Source organism: Cuculus canorus, chromosome 1 (genome assembly GCF_017976375.1).
Source record: "Cuculus canorus isolate bCucCan1 chromosome 1, bCucCan1.pri, whole genome shotgun sequence".
Taxonomy (NCBI): domain Eukaryota; kingdom Metazoa; phylum Chordata; class Aves; order Cuculiformes; family Cuculidae; genus Cuculus; species Cuculus canorus.
In genome coordinates this window covers 194,652,423-194,674,741 of record NC_071401.1, presented here as the reverse complement: position 1 = coordinate 194,674,741, position 22,319 = coordinate 194,652,423, and the positions used below count along the sequence as shown (strand labels likewise).

Here is a 22,319-nt window from a genome sequence, read left to right as displayed (position 1 = left end):
ATAGGACATTGAGTCCATAATTAAAGTAATCTCTTCCCAGGCAGATGCTTCAGTTGGCTCTGTTATCACATATTACAAAAGGCATCTTGAGGCCTGTAAAATGTGCAGCAAATGGCTTTGGAGATGAGAAACAGCAATTTTTCATCTAATTTTGATCCATAGACATGTAAGTACTGTATTGCCACTTTTTGGTATGGAGCCAAATAACTATTGTGGTTGTTGAAATAAGCTTGGCAGTAACCAAAATTAAAGAGTACTCCAGCTTTTATCCTCAGTCAGGAAAGCCTTTTTCTAACCATCTTTGCACTTAGCAAATAAGCGTGCCATGTCAAATATGCGAGTTAATGCCTACATCTGGATTTAGAAGAAAGGCTTTATGCAGCTTAACTCACCATACGTATTCTCTTGCTATCTGCTTGTTAAAATCATCGTTCAAAATGTGGCCCTAACATCTTCACTGCTTTGCAAAACAGTCTGTTATATTGATTGGAAGCATTTCTACTGTTTATCTTTTGTATTTTGGGACATTTAGAACATTGCTCTTCGAATGTGTAAGTAGGTTCTACAAAGTAATTTGTTTATATCAGTTATAATCCTTTGCATAAACACTAATGCTGATAGGTGTTAGGTGAGTTTATGGAGCAGGTTTTTGGTTCCTGACTGCAACTGACTTGTCATATGTGGGCAAAATTTGACGACAAACTAGTGAAGCACTGAAAGAAAGAGATAAAGAGATTGACTTTCTTCCAGTATTCATTTCTTCAAATTTGCTATTTTAAACTCTTCCCTGCTTGGGTGGGAAATCATAGAGACTGCTGGAGATCCGCTTACTGTTTCAGACTTCAAAATGCATTTTTCACATAAATCGTCTCAAGTAAACGTACGTTAGTACTTGGGTTAAACAGCTTATGTTGAGCTAAGAGGGATATGTAGAAGGCTGTAAGAGAAAATATTATATTTGTTACATTTCTAATAAGAGCTAAAAGATCCAAGCCACTCAAGAGTGATAAGGAAAACAATGCCACGTTACAAAAAACCCGGTTTCATAATGCTATGATGGTATTTTATCTGAAAAATACATATTATGCAAACAGTCATTAATCAGCAGCAAGAGTCAGTAAATGGCATCATAAACACTTCAAAAATTTGCTCTTAAATTAAAATATATTATTATTTGAATTACTGTAGGATCTCCAAGCCTTCTCTTAGGTGGTTAACTCTTCTGTATCACAACAGAATGTGCAAATGTTGATGGCCCAAAATCTCCTGCTGTGGCACTGTCCCTCCCCTGAACAGCTCACAGACCCACTGATAGGTCACAGACACGGCCTAAGTAATTACACCTAGTAAGGGGCAAATAATATAAAACTTTAATACAGCATCCTGGCCTTGCAAAGCTATTATGGCAGATATGATGACTTGGTAAATGGACACACTCTTTATTAGTTCTAAAAGTTAATATTTCATCTTTCTTTCACAATACCTTTTTCATATTCACACTGGACAGAATTTTTGCATGCATTGTTCTACAGGCTAGTGATAGACACCCGTTAAAATCTGATGGCTCTGTCATCACACAGACGGACCCCATGTGGGCTACTGCCCAAAAGAACCATGCTGCCATGGCAGAGGAGGGAGAGCACTCACCTGAGGATGGCTGTCTGCATCTAATGATGCTGATGATAGTGCCACTTATCAGGGGGATTTAAAAAAAAAAAGGTGTATTCCAGGCTATGAAAGAAAAGGAGCCAAGGCAGAAGTGCTGCACTGGATTCAGGAATGAGTCTCCCATTCAGAGGTCATTCAATAATTACTTCCCTTTTTCCAGAGGACAAGTAGTGCAAGACAAATGGGAGAACACTATTAAAAGAGTCTGGTTTAAACCTATTTAATGTTAAGAATGTAAGAAAAACAAGGAATTTACTATCAACTACTTCATTTACTTCGACAAATTTTCTCTTTCACCTGCCAAATAATGAATGTTAGAAACCACTGCAAGCTTTGGAGCTCTCTTGACTTCTGGAGGACAGGACCCCAATATGATCATATACGGATCACTGCATATAAGCAATGTTTTTATTCTGAAGGACATCAAAAGAACTAAATGTCACTTCAGAATACTGTAAAAAAAATAGACATACTATCAAATATTTTCCTACTGCGATTCCATTCTGATGACATTTGTATAATGCTTATACTGAGGTTATAAAATTATTAGTATATTTTATTATTTACTAATGTTTTATATATAATAATACTATATTATTTTATAATGTATAACTAGGAACAGATTGAATTAAATTTCATTCTATATGTGCAGATAACAATTACCTAAATATTAATCATAGATTTGAATTTCTCAAACTGAGAAGGGAGGGATACACCCTGTTGTTAAGCACAGTTTACACAATAGTCATGAGAGCTGTTTTAGAGCTCACTCTGTCAGCTAGTTTGAGGTCATTGTCATTCTGAATACTCAAATCCAAACTCTCCCAGCATGTGGGCAGGAAAAGCTGATCTAATTTTTTATATATATTTTTATTGTTTTTTAAACTTTCACTTGAATTATATATGAGGGGACCATCATAGTATAAAAAAAGGCAGAATTTTTTTTGACTTACTGGATTTCACATTCATTACATTCAAGTTTTCACATTTCATACACATACATGAAATCTTGCTGAATATTACTATATATCTATGTAATACTTGGTAGATTACTCTATTAAATTTCATCCAAACAAAGTGAGAGAAGTTAACTTGTGTGAACTGAGAACACAGAAAGAGCATCCTATCTTCTCGGCTGTGTACACAAACAAAGCAAAATTTCGAACAAGTAATCTAAAGACATGAATTTTAAAAAACACAGAAAGTGTTATCTGTGCCTTTGATGACAACATGGACACGCATGATTTCTCTGCTGGATCAAGGCCAGTGCTCAGAAACCTGCAGTAATGAGCTCTTCATGAAGTTTTTTAGTAATAGTCCCTTGCAAGAAGTCAAGTGCTTCCCAAAGAAGTAAACAGACAAAACAGTTGTCTCAAACTCATTCTTGCACTGGACACTTGTTGTATTATCCACTTGAGAGATGGCATTGGAATGATCCGACTCTCTCAGTCAACCAAGGGGACATTCCAGTGATACAAACAGCTTCCATGCAGACACAATGTCCAGTTATACGGGTTTGTCTGCAGTATGCAAATTTACCTTCCTGAAGCATCTCTTACAATTGTCCTCTGCCTTTGCTGCTACTAGTGTTCTTATGTACTATATGTTTAGTCCTACAGAACGGTTCTGTGTCTGTTTATTGCTTTCTCTTAATATAACCAGCATTTCCAAAAGAATTCACAAAACCCAATTTGTGTCTATTTCATTATGCATGCCTCTTCTAGGATGTCATTTGAAAGGTGTGTTATTGAACAATTATTAGCAGCCAAATCAATATTTGATTAAATTCCTCTGTTACACAGGAAAATCTCCTAGCAAACTAGTGGAAGCAAGCCTTTGGAGTGTGTGTAATACATTTTATAGTCTAGTCATGTTTTCAAAATTAGGCCATCTTAGGAAGAGGGGAAGAAAAAACATCTCTTTGAAAGCAACATTTTATATTGTTGATGAACTAAAATATGCTCTGAAAAATAACACTGAGGTTAAATTTCAGGAGAAAAACAAAGCTCAAGAAAGAATTTTAAATGCAACTACTGAAAGCTGTGCTTCAGAATTGATGGTCTCGTACAAAAATAATAGGCACATTGCTCAGAAAGGGAAGAAAGTAAAACCTAATCTCTGCTTCCAGAATTGCCAAATGAACATTTGTAAGATGGGATTTACCTTGATTGTTTTATTATTTAGATAACACCAGTAGAAAATGACTAGATGTCATTTTATTTCACGCAGGAGGTGCTGGAGTCCTACAGGGAACCACACCAAAATCTTGAGAGTAGCCAGAGGCTATATTGACCTGCCTTCTGCTATCATACATTACAAGTGTGTGATATATTGAACTTTTATCATACAAAGAAAAGAAACCATCCTAATAGCGTATCATCTTCCAGTTTCTATTCTGACAATAAGCAATGTTGATGAAAGTAGCATTTTTTGCTTTTTGCTTATCTTTTGAATTAAGTCCAACTAAGTTATCAATAGAATTTTCATGTGCTTTTATTTTTAATAAGAGTTCACATACCCATTCTTCCTGGCTTTGTTGGTTCTGCTTTTCTTGTGCCTACACAGTATGAGGCGCTTAAAATAGCTAATGGCCAGTTGTCTGCAAACTTGGAGGAAATGCTAAAAAATGAACATTCCTCTTATTAAAGTGAGCTTTTAGTGGGAGTTTCAGACATCTAAGAGAATATTAGACAACAGGCTTTACTTCCAAGGAAAATGGGAAAAAAAGATTGCAAGATTTTATGAACTTTACAAAGTTCCCTTTTTTATTCATACGCTTCAGGAGATTTTGACTGCTGAGGAGCCCACTCATTGGAAATTCTTGACACAGAAAAAGCTACTGACTGTTGAGGATGGTGGGGATGAAAAATTCATTTTCATGATTTGGCACAAAGTGCTTATTTTTAGACAGCTGAGTCTCTCTGGGTGGGATGCAGATCCAGATTTGAAAACAGTTTAAATAGATGCCTACATAAAGGTCTACATGGGAACTAGGTAGCTAGTGATCCATTTTGGTCACTGGAGACCTAGGGCTTGATTCAACTTCCTAAATATGTCTAAAATAATTTGGAATGTCCTAAGGAAACTAGCAGAGCTGCTCCCTTTAAGGAGTGGAAAATTAGGTGCAACCAACTTCTATCCTTCCTCATAGCCTTCATGTATTCTGAACACTTCTGAATATCGCCCCATCACAGTACGCTTTGTGCTACCATCTTTTGCTAAAAAAGTTTCTGAAAACGCGCATAATTCCTTATTGCTCACCTCTGTTTGCTTTACTCCCACATAAAATAGACAAAACTAAGACAAAGCTAATAGACAAGCTAAATCTAATTCTGCACGGTCAGTTGGGTCTATGTTGCTTGGGGTCATACTTAGAGGAGTCACAGTGATTCCATGCACAGTGTTTGTATTTCACTAGAAAATTAACAAACACAGAAGATGAAGGAGGTAATCTGGGCACCACATCAAAATGGGACATGAGAGCAGAGCCAAGATCTGAATCAAATATTGGCTCATGATTTTCAGAATGTTACACATAATGCTGATTGATGGTATAACAATGCCTCTACCCAGGGAAGTGGAAAACCAAGCAAAAGAGTAATTCTTCTTAGTTCCACGAATCTGGCACACCAACAATGTACAATTATTGATGATTTATTTTTTTCCACAAGGCATAAATTATAAGCAATATGGAAAAATAAAATGACTGCAACACTGGGCTAATGTCAGAAGTACCCTGACTGTAAACAAGTACCGTATCTTATTCAGTGCCTATAACACCCTTGTCTTAACAGTCCACACCACTACCCAAAAAGTGGTGAGAAATATCTTACTTCATCCTTACCTTGCAATAAAGAGTAGGAAGAGAAGGGCAGCACCTAACTGAAGCAGGGAGCTGGTGCTTCACAGAACCCCAAAGACAAGCCTGTCTATATATTAAGGTTTCCATGTGTGTTATGATACACTCTTCAACCAATTGCAAAGATTGCAAATCATAGCACCAACTAGGGTGCTACAAACAACAGTTTATTTCATTGTACAATTCTGTTTCAACATAAGAACATGAGGGATAAAACCTGATATGACCATATAATTAAGTGTTGAGTGATGATATATAAATACAAGGGACCTAAGGGACTTTGGTGTTGATATCTGCTATTTACTGTTTACTTTTCAGGTTTGTGTGTATGATCATTCTGTACAAAGTAAACATAATTGTATACATAATCTTGAAGATATTCCTCTATATTTCTTTCAAACAAATGAAAAAAATGGTAAGCACTGTCTTAAATGACAGTTTAGCTAAGTGGTTTACCAGGGGAATGTAGTTCCTTAACACAATATAATCCTTCCCCACCCTGGATGGAGGACTAATATAGCATACCATGCAATCTTTTTGGATGTTTGTTCAATATTTCCATAATTCTTACCGTGGGTTTTCTATAAATGTTTTAAATAGGTAACCCAAGTTTCTCAATCACAGTCTTTATGTTTTGCAGTGTTTGTACAGCGTAACTCAAGTTCATAAATTAACACAGTTGCTAGTTCTTAGAAACAGGTTTAAACATATGGGCATGAAAAGACCAGTTTTGGAACAGTGTACTTCAGATTTCCCAGAAAGGAGATGTATTGTTGGGTGATTATAGGAAAAGGCATATTCTCAACGAAAACCACATTTCCTTTCTTGAAATTTTCTTCCAAGTCACTTTCAGTTATTCAGCTGTCTGCCTTAGCATTCAGTCCCAGACTTTTTCCAGGAGCTGTGTTGGGAGCCAGTTGCTCCTGCTTCAGGAGAAGTGATGTGCCTCTGCCTTGCCTCAGCAACCGCATCTCTGTTACCTCCAGCTTCAGAGTGGGACAGTTATGCCTGTTCCCTTTTAGCCGTTTGCACCATAAGCTGTGCTAATTAGGTGTCAAATAATATACAATTGGGTCTTTTAGTACTTTCAAAGACAATGTACAGAATTTCAAGATCAGTTGTGATGGGTCACATCTCTTACACGGGTTATTAGACCCAGGCAGGCAGCATTACAGTCCAGCTTTGGTAGGTAGCTTTAAAATAGTGTTTTAATGGTTAGAAAATATCTAAATAATTATACTGAGCAGAATTAAAGTCTTTCAAACTGATAAAATTATTTTGAAATCTGTTCACTATTAATAGAGGTTATAGAGAATATATGAATAGACACAACCAGAATTGTAAGATACCTGTTTGATGACTACAAAAAACAGCTATCTAAGAAAAATATTTATTTTCCAACGTAATTTCTATAGCAACCTATTCTGTAGCTAGAACTTCTGCAATAAACTGTGATGATGGTAGAAACACAATATGCTTTTGCAATTTAGGTCAGGTTTATCACTTTTACAAACTCGTAAGTTAAGCCATCTATAAAACAACAGGCTTAAAAACCTTAGATGTAACCCAGTGTTCGACCCTGCTTAAGAGCCATTATCATCCCCCTGACAGGCTGAGCTTTAACTAGGTTAGTGTGAGCTTAGAGCAGAAATTACAAACAGAGAAACCTAGCTGAAGGATTATGAAGATAACGTTTTAAATATTTGCACACAATTACAGAAGCAAATCATTAGTGTAAAGGAGGACCCGCTATATTTTGGCAGTAAACTGCATTTACAGATGCTGGCAATTTGTTTGGGAGCTCCTGATGCTCAACACCTGTTTAAAACAGTCTTAAGTTACTGCTGAGAAAACTACTCTGCAATAAATAATGCATTTTAGCTTTCATTTTCTCAGTTCATCTTGACATATCTATGGTGAAAAAATACTGAAGGACTAGACTGAGGTGCACTACAGGGACACCAGTGACTTTCTGTTAGAAAGCTATTTTAGAAAAGGGTGCTTCTAAATATTTATTTATTAGCCATAATAAGGTACGAAAGAGAATAAGCAGCAGTTTGCACATGGTCAGTGTTAAAAAATGGCTGCTGAGTGATTTTGTGTAGAAGCAGGCTGTGTCCAGCAGCCTTCTCCCATAGAGCACAGGGCTCTGTACCATCCTTTGCCCTGGAGATATTAGGGACAGAGCCTGCCAAGTGAAATGCTGAGCCCAGAAAATATGTGTGGCTCCATCAGGCAAAATTACATTCAGATTCAGCAGTGACACTGTACCATGCGCAATATTACTAACTAGAGTACATGAAATTGTAGAGATGAGGAATCTTCCAGTGGGGAAGGAAAGAAACGGAGTGCTGTGCTGGCAAGCTGCTATACGAGGTGTGAGTCTCAGTTTGCTGCATCACTGCATCTCCCATCTGCAAGGGATCATGCCATTTTCCTTCCAGGAGCCCCCTGCGGGACAGAGCCTCGTATCCCACCTCACAGCATTCCCAGCTCTCCTCATCCCAGAGAATTAAAGACTCGCTACTCTCCCGTCTGCATAAGATCCATCCTCCTTAGCCATGCCTGGGAAATGCATGGTGGGCTGGTAGCTGCAGACTGACGAATTCGTAACAAGAAAATTTCTCACAGTTTATAGGCAATCACATTGTAGCAGGCAGGAATGTTGCCGAGAATGTACAAATTTACTGGTATAGATGCTCTGTCTGGCTGCTGACTTTTATAAAACTTAGTATCTTGACATGCCAACCCCTTTGTGACCTTTGTTTCGTTACCAATGCATCCAAGAGCTATGGAGAACGACACACTGGCAGCATGACCACACAAATCTTGTTTCTTATGGGCTCAGACATTTTCAGGACTGAGTTCTGGAAGAGCGCACCAAGAAACATGGATGAAGCGAAAGGGAATTTTGCCCATGATGTCTATAGGGTCATGATTTCCCTGTGTCATGTCCATGCTTCCAGTGGAAGACAAGCAGGTCACTAGTATAAGCAGTTAACACAAGCTAGCCATGCAGTGTCCTGTGGAAGATCTGCCTCGTGACCTTTGTCTAGTTCCTCCTGAGAAGTGACATGGGAGAGGCATCAACACTGCAAAAATTTCACCACCAAAGCTGGTGCTCCTTAATAACCTCCGTACCCATTCACAGAAAGGTCAAAGACTAATGAGCTGTTTTGAATCACAGGCATATTTCTAACAGTGCAGGAACTTCTCACCTCTGTTGTACTGTTGACAGAGTCTATAAATTCAGCTACCTTTTGAAAATATTTTTAATTTGCATTCAATTAAACTTCAATTAAAATAAATTTAGTTTATATTAAATTTAAACTAGACTGGTAATTAGTCTCAAGCCTTAAAAATATCTTGTCTAAGTTAATTATCTGCTGTAAAGAGCAAATGAATTTGAACAAGGTAGAACCTCTAGAAATTGTGAAGACAGAGAATTGGGTAAGGCAAGTAGTCTAACACTACACCAAAAAAGTAGCCTTGCTTATTTCAGCTTGTGATTTAGTAGGCAAGGGAAACAACAGCCAGAAAGTGTGGGCAGCTGAAGGAAAAATGAGGAGGAGGATTAGATATAAAACATATTCCTCTTCCCTTCTTGTCCTTCAAGTTATGATCGCATTTTCCCAGGAGTCCTGCAGCCAAGTTTGACCCTGGAGCAAACACCAACTTTGGAGACACAGACCCTTTCCATTATTGTTTGAATTATTCCTACAGGACACCAAATTGATAGAAATTGAACTATTTTACTCATCCTCAAATGCAAACAAGTATCTTCTATGGAGCATCTTTATACCATGGGGGCTGTTAAGCCACTGAGACTGATGGACAGCCTGGCCAGGGACCCTGTGAGCAGCTGCACTGCGGGGCTCATGCGCACACCCACTCGGCCCTGCTGGTTTTAAGGACAGCAAGGAATGACAGTTTTGGTATCTTTGCACCCAGACTGCTGACACACACGGGTGTGCATCCACACTGCAAATTACATAGTCTAGAATAAATTCAGATTTCTGTTATGTATGTTCTGCACGCTGCATCACAACTAACGACTTTACTAATACATTATAAATGCCATCATTTGTGAAGAGGTGCTACTGTACATTATGGCTTATACAAATGAGCAATTAGTTGGATTTCCAAAACTTCTGGTTGCTGACCTAACTCTGTTTTCACTGGAGCCAATGATTAACCTTCCATTGATTTCAAGACAGGCAAGTGCTGTCACCGCCTTAGGAAATGTCCATTTAATTTCACTTAAATGGGAATTAGTAGTCACAGTAGTATTTGTATTTCTATACAGCTATTTGTCAGCTCTTCTCAACAATGACAAACGAGCAAAACATCACAATGCAAAACTACGGACAATAAGATTAGCCACAGGAAAATGAAAAACTGTTTAGAAACTGACCCCAAAAACTTGTAATGGAGGGTCACATGTCATAAATATATCCATAGTCACTGTGCAAGCCAGGACCAACAATTATTTCTTGGCTATTGGGAGAAACCAAAATCCAAGAAAGACAGTAAGCAAGAGTATGCAGAGAAGATGCACATCTCATATCTTATTCTTCTCAGGCAGCCCAAAGAACAAAATTTTGCTGCTACAACTTAATCAACAAAGTAAACTATTTTTTAGAGAGGAATTACGGGAAGTGTAAAATTCACAGACTTTTATTTTCCATAGAAAAAAACACCATTGACAGATTTCCTCAAGGTCTATATAGCTATTTTATAAGGCTAAATTTTACAACACAGACATTAAGTAAAACAGTGACAGTATTTCCTCAAATATTTAATCAAGTTTGACTTTTGTCAAATAGTGAATGGAAATATTTTATACTGTGAACAGCTTCTCTGGTATATTGTAAAGTTAATGAGAAAGAGATGCATTCTCAGAAGTTAGTCGCCACTCATCAAAACTAATTTTTTCCCCCAATTTACTGTTAGACATTTAGAAGAAAAAGAGACCTATAAATAAAAATGTCTTGATGTTGTCATTGGAACTAATAAATAACATACTGTAACACTATAGGCAAAAAAAATGTGCATTATGAGGGAACAGGAAAATTTCAAAGACAGATCATTATATCAACAGGTACTGTGTTCACCATCAGTAATTTATTTTCTCAAAGAAGTAAGTGACTCACTTTTTATTTTTTACAACAAGTTAAGAAGTAAAACTTAATGATGTGGGGCACCTACCTGCATCTTCTCAATACAGACAGAAATGGAACAGTACTCAGAGGAGGACTTGTGACAAACAGGACAGTCACAGGAACACAGAAAAAGTCTCACACACTGAAAAGTTGCATCAGTTCCCTTATTTAATTAAGGAGCAGTTTGACTTTTTTTCTATGAATGGGTTAAGCTTGAAATATTTTCCACTTTCAACTCCACTCTAGGTGTGCTTTCTCTCTCAGATCAGATCTAACAAACTTTTGGGATGGATAATTAGAAATTATTTTAGGTAAGATATAGCAATATATATCCTGATAATTCGTGTTAAACTGTGTATTTTGTTGGGACTTTATATGGTACTAAATCATCAAATGATGACTTAAGACTTTAAAACAAATCACCAAAAATCTTTTAAGAATAAACTCTTGAGTTTTTTTCCAGGTGGCAAACCAGCTGAATTAAACTGAAGTTAAACATGTATTATCAGTAGCAGTAAATATCTGAGTGAGACTACTCTTTAATACTTGTATTTTATGCTGATGCTTACAATCTATATAACACGTGTGGTGTCCTAACTCTATTTAAATACAACAAAAAAACAGGTGAAAAAATAGGTTCACACAAATATGCTGTATAGTTAAAGGATCAATGATATGATTAATAACTAAGAGGAACTAATTTCTATGGAAATTCTTGGCTTGATGCACTTGTACATTATGTCTCAGACAGCACACTACATCTGTCTCTTTCTACACTCTCATCTACGCTATCTCCTTCTTACACGTTTTGAAATATTAAGTTCTAATATGAAACTCTCTTGCCAGGAAGAACTCAATATTCTTGCTTCTTATTAAAGTCTACACTTTGCAGGACTGACTCCTTGATAGAGATAGAAGGTCCTAATGCAAGCAGGACAGATGATTTCATTATCTTCAAAGTGATTATGTTCTCATAGGCACTGCAGGTATACGTACATGAAGTTGACACAGCCTGTTCCCGCAGGTGGAGCAATCCACACAAAACTGAGGTTTGTAGTTGGGAGATGGCTCACATGTGATGCGACCACACTGCACATAAACTGGTTTCCAAACTGGTGGTCAGACATAATTCCTATGAGAAAGACACAGGGAAGATAAATAGTAAGACATGTTAATAGCTCACTGGAAGGTGCTAACAGACAGAGAAATACATCTGCCATGTGTTTCATCATGGCAACATAAAGTGAAAAAGCCCAAGAGTATGTCACTGACTAATTAGAATTCATGTCAATGAAAACATTGGAGCAGGCCTCTGTTTCAGCCAAGGCTTACTTAGTATTTACTACAAGGCTCTGTGTATTTTACTATCATTACTCTTCTTGAGACCAATAACAGAGGAATTATTTGCATTTTTAAAGAGAAGCTGGATTGCAGATGCTGTAAATCAGTGTTATTCCATTATGTGATTTACAGCCATTACAGACCTAAAAGAAAAATAAAACCTGAAGGAAAAATGCTGTGTTTTCACAAGCAAAATGAAGCTTTTGGAGAAAGGTGTTATTTTTTAGTAGATAGGCACATCTATTTGGAAAAAAAAAGTATTGAGCTCTGGATTCATGAAGTTGTCTTCTGATCTGAAATAAAAGCAGCAACCTTCAGCAGTTTTACCAGCATATATGTCTATGATTTTTTTCAATTGGCCTCTAATACATGGATGAATGTAAATGGCATTTATTAATCCCTCCCTCTGGAATTCACTGCAGTTCATCATTAGACAAAAGAACTGCATTTTTTAACAGAAAAGCCAATATCCAACAGCAATCTTCTCCCACTCAGTACTTTCCTGTAGTTTCTGACAAATCAGTGCAAACTTGGATGTGTGTTTAACACCATTAGGCTTAAGGTAAGGCAATTGTGCTCGAGTGGGTTACTACACCTTTAATTCTAGTACATTAAACAGTAGATATTGAAACAATTCTTTTGTACTTATCAAGGGAAATGTCTTATTCCAGGTTACTTCAGTTCAGAAATTAGTTACGTGGGCTGAAACACTGCTAAAAGGATCAAAAGGAAAAGCAAATGGTAGAAGGTACCACTGTGCTCAGCAAGGTCACTGTTAGCTGTTAGGTGATTGTATATAAAAAAGTTTATAGTGGTTGGTATTTCTAATATTTACTTGTTGCAATTCAAATAACAGAGAAATAAAAGGCATGGCTGCGTCTCAGAATCTACAACTGTATTTGATGACGATTCTCCTGAAATATAAATCCAGCAAATTCTCTTAACCTCTCCGTTAACCTTCAGAGATAGAAGGAGTTTGCAAGGGAGAGATTTCCACCAAGGAGGGGAATGAATCCCTTCTGATGCAAACACGTTGCTCCACCTGATGCCTCTCCAGGGACTGCCATGCCAGCAGCACAGTGTAGAGATGGGGGAAGTCTCACATGCAAACCATTTAGAATTTTATAGATGAAAAGTGACATCTGAAATCCCATTCGAGTACTGGTGAGGATCACAGAATATAGCTCAGGATTATATGTTATTTATCCTGAGGTCTACTAAATTCTAAACCAGCTTCAGTTCTGGGATGGAGAAATGAAGCCACAGTGAGTTAATTAATCTGTCCCAGTAATGGCAGGGGGCAGTGGGTGATGGCAGCAATGCCTGGAGCTTTTGTGAATAACCACAACCTTCTCACTCAGGATTTTTCAATTAGTTTCCCCATGGAAGCTTACACTTAAGGTCTAACATCATTCATATAGTTACACCTTTCAACTCAAATCCCCATGTGATGCTAAAGCCCACTGGATCACTTCGGCCACAGAGAGGGCTCAGGCTCCAGTGAGGAAAGCCCTTTGTATGGAGAGCAGTAGTTGGGAAATCTGAGGAGATGATACTGATTCTTGTTTATTGAAAGGCACTGGATGCAGATGAGGTTTGGCTATCTCTTGCCATGCTATACTGCCATCTTAATTCTTTGCCTTCCTTGGCTAATTGGGAGGGGTGACACTAACATCCTCAAAGAAACCTGCTTGACCAGTGTCCAGGCTCACTGCTCTGGTTTCACTGCTGAAGTCTGTTCAGCAGTGGCCTGCTCAGACAGATGCATCCAAACCCATGCCCAGATAGGTCCCTTGCAGGGTCAGTGGTACTTAGGCGAATGCTTTGCTTTGCTGAGGGTGAAAGGTGATATCTCTGCTTCTTTCCCAAAATTGTGAGTCTTGTCCCTCTCTTTTTGAAACTTGCACTGAAGCCAGTGACTTCAGTAACGTGGGATGGGACTATTTGGAACAGATGCAGAGCACCAGCTCTCGTCTATCACCATCTCTGGCTAAACAATGGGAAGCAGAGCCAGCTATAGACTTTAGTAAGTTAATTAAATAACAAATGCTGTCAGAGGAGAAACACAAACAGCCCTTCAATTTGAAGAAATACTCATTTCTCCAGAGCCAGCCAAATACAAGAAAGGACAAAGTTTGCCCTACCACATCACCCAGACCAGGGACAGGCACACCAGCTTGGGAAATGTGACTACTTGCCTCCTTGGCAGCAACTTGTGAGTTAATGAATTCCCTAGGTTTCAGGCAGCAGACTGCAAAAATGTGTCTAGTACATCAAACACATACAACATCTGTGGAGAATTTTTTTCCTTTGATTTACAGTTTTCAAAAAAGCACAAATTTGCATTGACTAGAATATATTCTAAACAATGAGAAAACAGCTCATTCAATTTTTTTTAGAAAAACGTCAATGAATTCCACACAGAATACTCAGAATTCTAATTTTATCATTTTATCACCTTTTTAGCTTTTTACTTTATTAATAGTTTATTGTGATCACTTTTACAATAAAAACAACCACTACTCATCTGCTAGACCTTTACAGAGTACATCAACTTCCTTTTGGAAGTACAACACAACTCTGATTATATAGCAGCTCTCAGAACAAAACCGTGTCCTGTATGTACCTCAGATCACTTCAAAGACAGATCATGTCTTCTTTTAAGGTCCTTGGCTCAGGTCAGCATTCTGCAGGCATGCCCTAGCATATCCTATTGGCCAATGCAACTATATACATTCAAGCCTGGTGCTTAAAAAAGTAATAATCTTAAGGAAAAATTCTAAGTCTATATAAAACTCTATAAACAATTTTGTAAATAATTGTTTCCATGTTACTTACTTAGTACTGAAATGTTCAAAGATATGTGACAGCTGCACATCTAAAACATGCTACATTAAAGGATGCCATTAGCATCTCTCTGAACTCCTTTCCCCTTGTTTCTTTACAGTGTGCACTCATCGTACTGATGTGTTTTAGACATCTGCACTTTCTAGCTTCTCCTGCCCCTTAAATTTCTGAGGTTCTAGGAATCCTAGTATAATCACCGAAAAATCACTATGTAAAAGCCAATAGCACTGCTAGGAGAGGAACCAGATACGCTCAGTCCCTCTCAAGATTTAACTCAGCAGCTGGTTTTATTGTGTAAACTTTCAAAACTGTGTTTAGCCCTGTTCATTTCCCTGTGTATGGTCAGTAAGTCAAAGAATTTGTATGTGAAGAGGTAGATTTCAAGAGATAGGTTAAATACAAGAAATCTGGGGAAAGATAAAAATTATTGAGTAGAAAATCTTACTTAAAGTCAGATGACAAATGCATAGCTTCAATCTTTACGTGTGGACAATTACTTCATTGATGACCAGACTCACTAGTAGAGGTACAGCAGCTAATACACAGATATATTTTTCATCTTTTATGAAATGGTGTACAGGAAGGTGAAGGAGATGTGAAGATGCTGCTTTAGGAGGTCCAGAAATGGGCAAGAATAAGTACACTTCCTGAACTCCTTATTATTTTCACCTTGTTTTGTAGCTTCTCATAAAGAAAGAGCTGTAAAGGATAGGAACTATCTTTTCTACTGGCAGAAACTGGAAAGCATCTAATGGTCCAGATAAATGCAGTAAGATTCACATAATTTTCTGCTTTCTAAGTCTGAGAAATGTGGATCTATAACAGTCCTCATTTACGTGTGGTAACTATATAATCCTCCTCACTACAACATGAAGTATCCTCCTTATGTGTCCTCTTTAGAAAACAGTTTCCTAAACCAGAACTTCATACTTTATGCACATCTGCATGTTTAAGTCCTTGGTAAATCCTTCATGGAAGTTAAGTGTCAATAGACTTCGTAGCACTGAATCAGATGGTAGGTAGTCTACCATTTTTTATTTATTAGATGAACTGAATGAGGTATTGAAGGAGAGGATTAATGTTAAATACAGCATAAAACAAATGACCACATTTTGATTTTGTTGCCCCTAAACTGCTTTTCTGCTACATGCTTCTATTTTCAAAGTTGTGCATAGGAGTGACAGCAAAATGTCAGACATAAAATATTGATGAAATACAAAGAAAATAAAGCTGTAAGTAACCATAATCACTCTGGGATCTTTGAGAAAGTAATCATTCACAGTTAGTAGATAATAAAATTAAGTCAGAAAAAAACCCCTTCAAATTAGATTTTCCATAACATAAAAATGAAGTGCCTAGTCCTAGGAACAGGCTTTTCCCTTAGGAGATTGAGATGGGGACCTATGCTTTCCCCCACATCTCTAGCATCTAGAAAGGTGACCCATAAATCCACAAGCTAAGCATGGTTCTGCTTAGTGTTATAAAGCAGGGAGTTATGCAAATGGGATTGTGCCAGAACATACCTCCTGTGCTGAATTTCATGCTAAAGTAGCCAAACCAGAGCCTGCAGCTTGCTTCTCCCATGCAGCATCAGGGACCTGTTCTGACTGAAACTGTAGAACAATATACTTCTTTCAAAACGGAGAAGTGCTGGTAGCTGTATTTTTTGTACTAGTCTATCATTTGAAGCAGTAACTTTGGTAGAGAGTCTATGCCCATAATCTCTTCTTCACAGAAGCACATCCTCTCTATGAAGTTCAAGAATAATTGTATATAGAGGTACCCCCACTCTTCTGTTGCTTATAAGACCGCATTACTCAAATGCAAGAGTGCTGGGACAAGTGACATAGATTCGTGGCTAGGGACAAGGAGCCTGTATTTTTAGCAAAGTCCCTATACAACAGGTCTCCAAGATCACCACAGAATCCAGAGTCCTCCTGCACGTTAAGGGAAAGCCAAGTGCCTCTTCATATCATCTAGGGAGCAACCGAGGCTGAAGCACAGTTGGGCAAGCAGCTGGCCACAGCTGAATTCACAGAAATCCAAGTGAAAGCCCTAAGGAAGTTTTTAGGCTGATTTCTATTCAATTAATGTATATAGATACGATACCAAGAACTTCTACAGCTATTAAAACTGCAGCTTTCAGACCAAACTTTCAGAGCTAGGCACCTCCCTTTCTCCTAGGTCTCTTTAGATGTTTATAGGACCTTTTTGACCCTTAACTGTAAACACATCTACAAATAAAATACATGTTTTCCCTGAATTCTATAGCAAGTGAAAAAGTGGTTTATTTTTAGTTACTGAAAGAATATGTCAGCAATATTCTTAAATTGTTATGAACCCTTTTCAGGCCTTTGAAATGTTAAGTCTTTATATTCTGTGGAAAACAAGCGGTAGGAAGAAAATCAAGTTTCTTTCTGTTTATGCTTCTAATAAATTCAACAAATATATGTTTAAGAAAAACATCAGCAGTCTGTGTTAAAAAGGACTGTTGGGAGTCAAGAAATATCTGGAGCTGGTGACTATAATTTCTAAAACACGAACACAAATGTACAATTATGAGCTTATATAGTTTCTACTCAAGCAAGTAGCCAGTTAAATGCAATGAATTACCCATGCAAGTTCCTTTCAAAGTGAGTAAAGGCACAGAATCTGGCCCTAAGTGAACTGCAGCAACCTGGCTAAACTATGTTGTTTCTGATGGATTTTTGAGGGATGATTTCATTCTGCTTCATAGGAAAAACACATCTTGTTTGATAGAATGCAACAGACTGCTAAAGCACTTGGTGGCCCTTGTGATCAATTAAGGGTCAGGATGGTTTGGTAAATTATTAATTAGTATGAAGAAAGAAAAGACTAGCAGATGTTAGAGACATTGTTCCACCCAGCAATATACTACCTTTATCTTTCTTTCTTGAAGTCATGTATTTGTTTCACTATTATCATTACTGCTACATTATTAAATAATAGATCCTTTCAGCATATTATATGTTGGGGAAAATACCATCCATAGGCTAATAATACAGTAGAAAAAGTATGAATAACTGTATAACAACTTAATAAATTCTGACACTAAAACCTATAGCTCATACTGTGGTCAAAAGCCAACTAGAACCTGAATAGAGCAATTTGGTTCCTGTTGGGGCACCACTGTGCTGAAGTGACTCAGGCTTGGGACAAGAAGTGAGGCGGTTATAAACTTTTGCTGTGTATAGAAAACCTAAATGTGTTTTCTTTGTAGCTCTGAAAACAACAATTTATTGTGAGCTCTCATTTGAGTTACATTCACAGTATGGGATCTAGGTATGAAGCAGATCAGGTTACAATATTTATATGCTAAGATGGGGTGTGGTTTATCTTTATGCTTTTTGAATACTTACTGAAGCAAGCACTTCTTTAGAAGCACAGGTTTGCAGAAGTGCACCCCTAATGCATAGATTTACCAAAATTTGGTCTGAAAGAGAATATTTTTTTTCTTAATCTCTAACTTAATTATTTACTTTTAAGGAACTGTTAATCAAAACATTTGAGCAGCCTTTTGTTAGAACCCACTTAGGGGTATAATTTCATCTCAAGGATTTACGAGTGCCGGTCTCATTAAATCTAACAGGAATTACACACATGGATATCGTGGTGCACAGGGAGGAGAATATCCCCTTTCATTTGCATAATTCCCCAAGACACTGAATGAGCCCCTTGTCTAATATGTGATGTGGCTGCATGAATCAGGCCCTGGATGCAGTGAGATTGTGGTCTGCAAACTGTTGGTGGCTTTAGGGTGGCCACTGTCAGGAAGGATGAGAGGACAATTTACAGCAGAAGTCCAAGTGCTCCATAGAGCACAACATGAAACTAAGTGCTCCAAGCAAGCAGATTTAGTAACAGTAAACAGGGACCAGTAGTAATATAAATAGAAAATGCCAATAAGCTACTGTGTTGCTGAAATATAGAAAGAAAATAGCTTTTCAAAGGCTTGAGCCCAAATACAATTTAAATGTTTTCTTAACAGCCCCAGTATGTTTTATAACAGCAACTTTTATAATTTTATTTATAAAAACCTGCTAGGCTGATACCTTCATTCAGTACTCGCCTTTCATAAGTGTATTTTAGCAGTGTATTCCAGTTTACTCTCTTGCAGAAATGCAGCTGTCCCTGGCCTGCACTCACTTTTTTTTTTTGTTTTCTGTTATTGTATTTGGCTGGTGTTTGCCTTATCCATATGAGCAATTGTTGTACAACTTCCCAAAATTATTGCTTTGTTCTGAATCATTCCATTTCACAAACCTTCGTAAGTTTCCCAGGAGCCAAACAACAGAAACACTGCTTGAAATGTTTTGTACCACTGACAAATGTGACAAAGGACCACCCTGTTTTCACGCCAGACATCTGCTTCCACCAGACTCAGTCTCTGGGCCAGCAGTTAACAGCATCCTTCTTCCTACAGCAGTGACAATTCATCAAGGCGGCACAGGAGCTCCTGGAATTGCCCCAAATTTCTTCTAGCAGAAGTGAAACTGCAAACCAGCATTCTTAACAGACAAAACAATGCTGACCCGCTCACTTAAACGGAGCCATGAACCAACAAACCCTCCCTGCTTACATCAAATGAAACACTGCTGTACAGCAACTGGAAGACAACTACACAGACCAATAAAATGTAACAGCCCAAGACTCATCTGTAACACACAAACATCCTGATTGGATCTATAACACATCCTTTCCATTCAGTAGCTTACAAATTTTTTTGTTTACATAACTAATCTTCAGCCCAGACTCTCTATGCTGGGCTGAGTGTTTTGCACACTGACAGCACTTTGGCCACACTGGCATTGGTGGCACATCCCAATAGCCTGTTTCCTGATCCATTGCCTAGTATCACTAATTGAGATAATGGTTTCAAGGTTACACCTACAAAACCCTAAGTCTCTGTTTAATCTATTTTAAATGAACTTAATAGTTTCTGGCAGCAGTTTGGATTATAATGCACCTTCTCTACTGTGATCCTTTGCCCACAGACATACTTTGCTTTTGACAACATTGCAGTCACTACCTCAGTCATCGAAGGATGCACTCAGCACGTAGTATCTTCTTTGCACTTGCACTGTCCCTAACTACACTTTATACCTCTGATATTGACACTGTCGGTGGACTCCAGTGTTTTATAATAGATCATTTCCTCCAAAGCAAATTAAGTCAGTCAAACCAATCAATAAGGATAATTACATAATGAAACCAGGGGGACTTTATGGAAATCTTTTTCCAGTTGGAGTATTTATCATTTACAGACATCACTTCTTGTTTTGGAGTGGTATTTTTATACAGGTTGTTCTGTACTGTCCACCAGTTCCTTATCTCAGATGATCTAAAAGTTAACTTGAAAATACGTGTTATGTACAGAAACCACAGTGTGTCCCTCACCGGTGACAGCAACAACATCTCCACGGAACTGGAGACAAGAGGCACTCCATGTCTCTTGATCTCGTCCCTCCTGATGGCTTGGCTTACAGCAGCCTCAGTGATGCCCACACTTGGGTGAGCTGTGTAATATCTCCTACAGACCCATGCTAGGACACTGAAGTGACCTGTACCACGGCCTGCCCCAGATCCTCTTGGAGATTTTGGGGGCAGGAATGTCTCATAAAAGCCTTTCCTTAGGAAAGACTGTGCACAGGAGCTGAAAAGTCTGCACTGAAAAGTCTGGCAGTTGTCCTCTTTCTTTTGTGAAATGGGTGGTAGTTTACTTTGCTTCCTGTTCTATATTAAAAACTACAATGATTCCACTCTTTGCAACTTCATGCTGCACGTCCTCCACTAATTATCAACAGTCTGTAACATTCAGAGTATTTCACTAAGCAGTAACTAGAAAGAAGAGCTGCATGCCCAGCAGTCTGAACTGCTGCTTGCTGGAAACAGAATGGTGGCCATGGAGAATCAAACTCCTCTGAACACACATTACAGGCTAACAAACATGAACAGCAGCAAAACTTTCAGGAAATGAAACCTAAACAAAAAATCTTATACACCAAAATAAGCAAGAATAATCACAGCCAGCAAGCCCAGGGGGAGAAAAAATTATTTTACTCATTCATTTTCATATTACTACTTTTAACTCTAGTGAGGAAAAATTGCTCGTGAGAAAAAATCTGGTGCAATGCCCCCAGCCATATGGTATATATTAAAATATACATACCACAGACAGAAAATTGTAACACCGTACTTTTATTTCTATCTGACAACACATACTGTCAACTGAGAGTCGCAAGAAAGCAGAGAAGTAATTAATTCTGCATTTCATTCCTTTGGCTGAAACTTACTTCTAGACAAAACATTTTCAATCCCAAATATGCAAGAGCACTTCCAGATCAGATATAAGAAAGGCAAATAAAACCAAGCTACCAAGAACAGTAATCCTTTTGTAAACTATCAGTCAATGTAAGCAATAATTTTTTGGGAAAAGAGTGCTGTTACTGAAGTCTTTGTCTTCAAAATAACGCTTCACAACTGCAGTCATTTCATGTTCAATATAGGATCTTAAAATATTGTTTTAGGAGTGCTCTAACAAAGCTGCTGTTGGGTCAGTGCAGCAGCAGGGCCTCAGACCAGTGCATAATGCTCCCATCCAAGCTACATATGCTTGGGTGAATTGCAGCCCCCTTTGTGGTTGATGTCCTGTGCACTTTTAGGAAAAAAAGTTAAAACAGAGAACAATATTCACATCTGAAACTTTGTTAATGTTCATAGGATAGCAACTAATGCCACAGTGTGGGTGAAAATTAAGTGTGCTACAGAAATAGGGTGCAAAGGGTCTCCTCTACACAACCTCCAACCAGACCCATGGCTTTGCTGGAAAGAAGAAAGCTTTGTCCAGAGCTCTGGCAGTATGAAGTGAAAACTAAGTTGGGTGAGTGAGAGCAAAGCATCTCAGGTGCTCCTGCTGCTGCTGCAGGTCTTTGGAATAGATGATTGAATTTAATCTTAAAACTTGCTTGATCCATTTCCACGAGGGAACACTTCACCAAAAGCCTTCTTCAAGTAAACAACCCTCACTGTGACTGTAGTAGGATAAATGTTCTGAGATTTTACTTCAGTTTTAGAAAGGGTTTAAAAAACACAATACGTCAAAGTAACACCCAAAGGACTTGCACGAGGGAGAAGCATTCCTATTAACATACACTGAGAAGGCTAAAAAAATGAAGATCAAAACACAGCTCTGCCTTTTGACCTGCTAATCTGCTTTTAACAAGAAAAATATCTCAAAGAGCCGCAGCCTTACAGTGAAGTTCCCCCCTTCATTATTGTTTTGCAATACTATGAAATCAATAGGAAAATGTGGGTGTCACAAAGGGAGAAACTGGACTTCCCATTTCTAGGTCTCAACCACGTTTTTCCTGTCCAAACCAGAGTAGTAGTTCAGAAAATGAGCAGTTTTCCTATTTTACATT

The 22,319-nt window shown here is 38.0% G+C and overlaps 1 protein-coding gene across 2 annotated transcripts in view; it reads right to left on the bottom strand.

The window, feature by feature from the left end:
• RELN (reelin) overlaps positions 1-22,319 on the bottom strand; it is a 291,669-nt gene that overhangs the window by 195,327 nt on the left and 74,023 nt on the right. For both annotated transcript variants that reach the window (XM_054071453.1, XM_054071462.1), the window contains exon 3: positions 11,686-11,821. In XM_054071453.1, the coding sequence (XP_053927428.1) occupies positions 11,686-11,821 (136 nt within the window). The remainder of the gene's footprint in view (positions 1-11,685; positions 11,822-22,319) is intronic.